Source organism: Gekko japonicus, unplaced genomic scaffold (genome assembly GCF_001447785.1).
Source record: "Gekko japonicus isolate JY-2015 unplaced genomic scaffold, Gekko_japonicus_V1.1 scaffold25, whole genome shotgun sequence".
NCBI lineage: Eukaryota > Metazoa > Chordata > Lepidosauria > Squamata > Gekkonidae > Gekko > Gekko japonicus.
The window spans coordinates 1205764-1213179 of NW_015171502.1; the positions used below are offsets into that span (position 1 = coordinate 1205764).

The 7416-nt window shown below is 50.6% G+C and overlaps 1 protein-coding gene across 1 annotated transcript in view; it reads right to left on the reverse strand.

The window, feature by feature from the left end:
* PYGO2 (pygopus family PHD finger 2) overlaps positions 1-4636 on the reverse strand; it is a 7192-nt gene extending 2556 nt beyond the window's left edge. Inside the window, exon 1 of the mRNA XM_015419134.1 lies at positions 4592-4636. Coding sequence (XP_015274620.1) covers positions 4592-4633 — 42 coding nt within the window. The 5' untranslated portion in view covers positions 4634-4636. The remainder of the gene's footprint in view (positions 1-4591) is intronic.
* Between the last annotated feature and the right edge of the window lie 2780 nt (positions 4637-7416).

Here is a 7416-nt window from a genome sequence, read left to right on the forward strand (position 1 = left end):
TATCCATCCATCTTTCCTATCCATCCATCCATCCATCCTTCCATCTATCTATCTATCTTTCCATCTTTCCTATCTTTCCTATCCATCCATCTATCCTTCCATCTATCTATCTATCTTTCCATCTTTCCATCCATCCATCCATCCATCTTTTCTATCTATCTATCCAACCATCTATCTGGCCTCCCCTTTGGTGGATCAGATCTGAGTAATACTGGAACCCAATTCTGACAGGTTACATTTGCTGAGCCTCTGACTGGATATATAGAAACGACACTGTATTTTACCTGATGTAGTTTAAACTGTTTTTAATTACTCTGTATATTATATTTGACGGAACCCGCCCTGAGCCCGTTATGAAGGGACGACGGGATACAAATCCAATGGAATAAAACAGAACAAGCTAGTGTTCTCTATGCAGAGAGGTTCCCCCTTTTTGAAATGCAAAGCTGGGGTGGAGCCGTCCAAAGATTATTTATTCTGCCTCCAAGAAATGGGGTGTGTGTGTGTTTACTATCGAGTGACTCGGACAGCCCAGGCTAGCCTGACCTCATCCGATCTCGGGAGGTCAACGGGGTGAGCCCTGGTTAGGACTTGGATGGGAGATCATCAGGGGAGTCCAGGGTTGCTACCAACGCTCCCTCTAACCTGTGGAGTCTTGTGAGCAAAAATTCTACCTTGTGAGCTACTGGCATTAAAGTTGTGAGTGAGCAATTTGGCTGCTGCATCAGTTAGTTTGCTCTGGAGCCCTCCTTCCTGAGCTAAGACAAAAATATGTGAGCCGGAGGCTAAAAAACTGTGAGCTAGCTCACACTAACTCAGCTTAGAGGGAACACTGGTTGCTACGCAGAGGCAGGCAAGGGCAGACCACCTCTGTATGTCTTTTGCCCTGACCGGGATGGCCCAGGCTAGGCCAGCCTCATCCGATCTCGGAAGCTAAGCAGGGTCGGCCCTGGTTTGTACTTGGATGGGAGGCCACCGAGGAAGTCCGGGGTCGCTACGCAGAGGCAGGCAAGGGCCAACCACCTCTGTTTGGATTTTGCCTTGCAGATTCTGGGGGCAGCTAGCTTCGAGTCCCCAGAAGCGGACCAAAAAAAGATTTCCGGGGTATGAACTTCCGAGAGCCACAGTTTGCTTCATCTCTGACACACCCCTCCCACCTTCAGACTAGGATAGAAGGATTCAGGGATTTCCATTCCTCCTTGTATGGGACGAAGACAGCTTTGACTCACAAAAGCTCATGCCTCCAAAATCTTGTTGGTCTCCAAGGGGCTACTGGACTTGCATCTGCCTGCTCGACTGAAGACCAACTCGGCCACCCTCTGAAACCAAAAACGGAGTTGCTATGCAGAGGCAGGCAATGGCAGACTATCCCAAGTCGTCTCTTGCCTTGAAAACCCTGAGTCCATGAGTCAGCTGTGACCTGATGGTAATATATCCTTCTATATTTTTGGAAGAGGAGGAGGAGGAGGAGGAGATTGGATTTATACCCCACCCTTCACTACCAGGAGTCTCAGAGCGGCTTACAAACTCCTTTCCCTTCCCCTCCCCACAACAGACGCCCTGTGAGGTAGTCAAGGCTGAGAGAGCTCTCCTGAGGACTGCTCTTGAAAGAACAGCTCTGAGAGAACTTGTGACTGACCCAAGGTCACCCCAGCAGCTGCATGGCCAGGAGTGGGGAACCAAACCCAGTTGTCCCAGATTGGAGTCCGCGCTCCTAACCACGACACCAAACTGGCTCTCTGAGGGCAGAAGGAAGGAAACTAACAGTGTCAGTGGAGCTCTTCCCATATTATTTGTGAAAACAGAAAAAGGGAGCAGGCACAGAAGCGAGCAAAAACTTTACAACAGTGATCCTTGTCTAGATTTATCCCAAACATTTTACTCAAAAGGCGCGCATATATAGATAACTCTGCCTGGCTCCCCTTTGTTTTCCAGCTCTTCAGCCTATGAACTACGAGCCATTGCTCTTGAACCGTGAGGGCTTGAAGCCCATACTCTTTAAAGACACCTTTATTGAGAAGGTATAAAGCTGAAGTCGCGCAGCGCCCCACTGCTGGACCTCCTGATGACATCTGGTATTTTTGGACACACACGACCCAATCAGTTAAACAAGTATAAAGCCAACAGTCGTGATAGTCTGACCCAAAATCAAACAGTCATAAGACTTATAAAGAATGCTGTTTATGTATTGCAGTCTAAAGCACCACATGATACACAACTCAACAGAAAATCCTTAATCACATAATCAACGTCGACTCCGGATTACATAACGTTTCAAAAAAATGGATCTTCTTCAGGAGATATTATAATGGTGCCAAAGCTCTCAGTTTCATAAATGTTAGACAACAAGTCTTAAGAATATTAAATTCAGATAGGACACTGATCTCAATTAACATTCAAGCTCAAAATATGCTGCTATGTTTCTACTGGATCCCGGGTCAGACTATCACGACTATTGGCTTTATACTTGTTTACCTGGTATTTTTGGCCACGGTGTGACAGAGTGTTGGACTAGATGGGCCATTGGCCTGATCCAACGTTGGCTTCTCTTATGTTCTTATGTTCTAGCGGGCTCCTGTATCAATTGCAGAAGTCACAGAACAATGTCACCCGCCGGCACGGCAGGGGTTTCCTTGGCAGGCGTGCAGAAAAAGAGGGCCCTCTTCTAAGCCAAATCAAGCCTGAGCTAGAAGCTAAAATGCCTAAACTGAGGCTACGTAGTTTGGTCACGTGATGAGAAGACAAGAGTCACTGGAGAAGACAACGATGCTAGGAGAGGCGGAAGGCAACAGGAAAAGAGGAAGGCCCAACGGGAGATCGACCGACTCCATGAAGTAAGCCTTCGGTCTGCAAGCCCTGAGCGAGGCTCTCGATGAGAAGTCGATTTGGGTGTCATTAATTTGGGGAGGTATTTGTGAATGTCCTGCATTTGTGCAGGCGGTTGGACTAGATGACCCCGGAGGACCCTTCCAACTCTATGATTCTAATTCATAGGGCTGCTGGGAGTTGGAAGCAACTTGACTGCCCTTAACGCACACACCTGATGGATTCCCCCCTCCACTGGCCTGGTACGAAGCAGAGACTGCTGGCAGAAAATGAGTTAGTTCAAGGGGGGTGGGGGGAGAAATGCCCTCTCCTTTCCCCCTTGAACTGATTCACCTTCTGTCAAAGAGTTTTGTTGTTGTTTTGCTCTCAAGTTGCAGCTGACTTATGGCGACCCCCCGTAGGGTTTTCAAGGCAAGAGACGTTCAGGTGCCGTTTGCCACTGCCTGCCTCCACGCCACGACGCTGGTATTCCTCGGTGGTCTCCCATCCAAATACCAGCCGGGGCCGACCCTGCGTAGCTTCAGAGATCTGATGAGGTTGGGCTCGCCTGGGCCGTCCAGGTCAGGAGCGGTCACGCTTAGTACGTTCTAAAGAAAATACAAACAGACCGAATCTTGCAACCGCAGACAACGTAACTGCGATTGTGTTAACACTGTGGGCACATCCTGGCACACTGCTCAGCCAACGGTGGCACGGCCACTGATATTTCATGTGCTAAAGGACCATGTTGCCATCTGCTGCGCAGCAGGGCAAAGCACATTTAACTTTGCGACAGCAACTGAGGGGCACGACCGGGCATCTTCCAGGGTTTCCTCTAAGCTGAGTCAGTGTGAGCTAGCTCACAGTGTTTTAGCCTCCGGCTCACAGATTTCTGTCTTAGCTCAGGAAGGATGGCTCCAGAGCAAACTAATTCATGCAGCGGCCAAATCGCTCGTTCGAAACTTTAATGCCAGTAGCTCGCAAAGTAGAATTTTTGCTCACAGGACTCCTCAGTTTAGAGGGAGCACTGGTTCCCACCCTTCCTTTATCAATGTTCTGATCAACTGAACGGCCAGAAGAAACCGCACCTGGCAAAGGAGACGTGGCGCCAGGCTAGTGTGAAGCAGAAAAATGTGCCTCTCACAAATGAAGCTGCCTTATCCTGAATCAGACCGCTGGTCCATCTCTGCCAGTGTTTTCTACTCTGACTGGCAGCAGCTCTCCAGGGTCTCAGGCAGAGGTCTTTCCCGTCACCCACTACCTGATCCTTTACAACTGGAGTTGCCGGGGATTGAACCCGGGACTTTCTGCATGCCAGGCAGGGGCTCTTCCACTGAGCCACAGCCCCTCCCCATGGCTCTACAGGGTCTCAGGCAGAGGTCTTTCACCTTACCTACTGCCTGGTCCTTTTTAACCAGAGATGCAGGGGACTGAACCTGGGACCTTCTGCGTGGAAAACAGAGGGACTTCCACTGAGCCATAGCCCCTATTCAGACTGGCTCTTCAGGGTCTCAGGCGGAGGTCTTTCACGTCACCTACCGCCTGGTCCTTTTTTAACTGGAGATGCCGGGGATTGAACCTGGGACCTTCTGCGTGCCGAGCAGAGGCTCTCCCACTGAGCCTCGGCCCCTCCTCTCTGCATCGGAGAGCTTTAAACCGCGGCTCAACTGCAAGCCTAGCGAGGTGGGGCCAGGACTAAGAGGCAGCGACCCACAAAGCAACACCCCCAGCAACCCCATACGCAGCACCCGGAGGAAGAGAAGACAGACCCGGCGGCCTCCGTTACCTGCGTGTTGGACTTGCGGCGTTTCTTCTCGGGACTCTTCATTTGAAGGCCTGGTTTCGGCGAGGGGGAAAAGCAAGAGGAAAGGGGAAAAGAAAGCATGAGTGTCTTGGCGCCCCAACACCAGAGACAGCCTCCAAGGAGCCGAAGAGCACCGTGGGCGGCCATGCTAAGAAGCCCAAATGAACAACTGGCTCATTATAAAAATAAATGAATAAATAAATAAATTGCTATTATTATTATATTATATAAATACAATTATTTATAATTGTATTCATGAATCGTCCAATCTCTACCACTGCGGGGCTCTGGGCGATGTACAGCATTCATAAAACAGAAACAAGATAAAACCAATGGAAATATTAATAAAACATTCCGACAAGAAGATGGTGAATAAACAGTCCCAATTCTGGCTATTGGGAAGAGGAAGAGCCCTACGAGGAAAGGCTGAGGGCCCTGGGAATGTTGAGTTTGGAGAAGAGGAGATTGAGGGGGGACGTGATGGCTCTCTTGAAATATTTGAAGGGCTGTCATTTGGGGGAGGGCAAGGAGCTGTTCCAGTCGGCAGCAGAGGAGAGGACCCAAAGCAACGGGTTTAAGTTACATGCAGAAAAGTATCGGCTGAATATTAGGAAAAACTTTTTCACGGTCAGAGTGGTTCAGAGGTGGAATCAGCTCCCTAGGGAGGTGGCGAGCTCCCCTTGACTGACACATTTCAAGAAGAGGCTGGACGGATATTTGTCAGAGATGCTTTAGGCTGGTCCTGCACAGGGCAGGGGGTTGGACTAGATGGTCTGTATGGCAATGCTCCCTCTAAGCTGTGAAGTGTTGTGAGCAAAAATTCTACTTTGGGAGCTACCGGCATTAAAGTTGTGAGCGAGCGATTTGGCTGCTGCATAGATTAGTGTGCTCTGGAGCCCTCCTTCCTGAGCTAAGACAAAAAAGTGTGAGCCGGAGGCTAAAAAACTGTGAGCTAGCTCGCACTAACTCAGCTTAGAGGGAACACTGCTATATGGCCCCTTCCAACTCTATGATTCTATGTTTCTAAAGTAGATGTAAATAAGAGGGGCGGGTGCCAGCCGTCACTGCACTCAACCAAAAACCTGGCAGGGCCCTGATGGTGTTCGGCAGAGAGTTCCACCCGGTCGGGGCCAGTACCGAAAAGGCCCTGGTCCTGGTTGAGGACAGCTGGACATCTTTGGGGCCGAGGACCACCAGCAGATAACACCAGTCAGCTGACCAAATGTCATCCACTGACCAAATGCTGACCACAGCCAAGTATTCCTGGAAGCAAGGAACGCCTCTTTGGCAACTTCTGTTTCACAACAGGCTGCACTTTGGGCTAGCTGCAGGGCATGAATGAGGGGCTGCTTGCCCCACCCCAGCAGCTGAGGACACACCTAGCAGCACAAGAAGGCCCCTCCTCCTGGCCCCCTCCTTGAGAGCAGGAACACAAAGAGGGAGGCATGACAGACTGCCTAAGAACACCCTTATCGAGATACTCAATTGTGATTTCATCAGGATGGTTTCAGAGGTTGACTCTGTTTCGGGCGAAGGGTTAACTAAACAAGAGCCAGCCTTGTGGAGGAGGGCGTCGAAGCACAGCCACTTCAAATCCCTGCTAGCCACCAAAAAAAGACCAGTGGTCGCTTTAGAATGGGTGAACAGGACGTTTGTCTCTTCTTAAGAAGAAGAAGAGAAGAAGAGATTGGATTTATACCCCGCCCTTCACTTGGTCTCAGAGCAGTTTACAAACTCCTTTCCCTTCCCCTCCCCACAACAGAGACCCTGTGAGGTGGGTGGGACTGAGAGAACTCTGACACAAACTGCTTAAGAGTTTGGGGCTGGCCCGAGAGGCAGCAACTGCTGCCAGGCAAGCTTTGCAGCCAGGTGGGGTTTTGAATATGAGAGCACAAGAAGGAGCTGGCTGGATGACATCAGCTGTCCGTCTAGTAAAGCGCCCTGCTTCACACAGAGAATGACAAGTAACCTTGAAAAAGGTGTAAGAGTCCCGTAACACCTTAAAGACGCGCAAAACACACGGCAGAGTGCAAGCTTTCACGAGTCACTGCTCACTTCTTCAGCGATCTGAAGATGTGGCAGGGTAGGCGCCTTTCGTGTGTCACTGCTCACCGAAGACTCACGGAAGCTCCTACCCTGCCACAAATCTGTTTCGTCTTGAAGGTGCTGCTGGACTCTCGCTCTTTTCTGCTGCTACAGACAGACTCACACGGCTTCCCATCCGAAGAAGTGAGCCGTGACTCACGAAAGCACATCCCCTGCCACAGATCTGGTTAGTCTTTAAGGTGCTCCTGGTCTCTCAGTCTTTTCTGCTGCTACAGACAGACTCACACAGCTACCCGTCTCGATCAGTAGTCCCAAAGAGCCAACAAACAGGGCATAGAGACGCAGGTCTTCCCGTGATGTTGCCTCCTAGCACTGGGATTCAGAGGCTGACTGTCTCTGGAGATGGAGCAGCTCGATTCGAGCCCAGCAGCACCTCAGTGACCCACAAGATTTTTGGGGGGCGTTCGCTTTCCGGAGTCAAAGCTCCCTCTGACAGATGCCCAAGGGGGGGATCCAACGCTCAACTTTTCAAGCCTCACAGCAAAGGAAGCCTCTGTGCGGAAACTGCCACCAGAAGGAGCGTGGACTCTGGACAGCTCCGACCCTCCTTGTTGGCCTCGGAGGAGCCTACTGGACTTCAAGCCAGCTCTTTTCCACCGCAGGCCCAACACGGCTCCCCTCCGAAACCGGCCTCCTAGAGATGGGAGTCTCTCTTCCCTGTCTGACACCCCCCCCCCCCGGAGACAGTGAAACTCGGAATA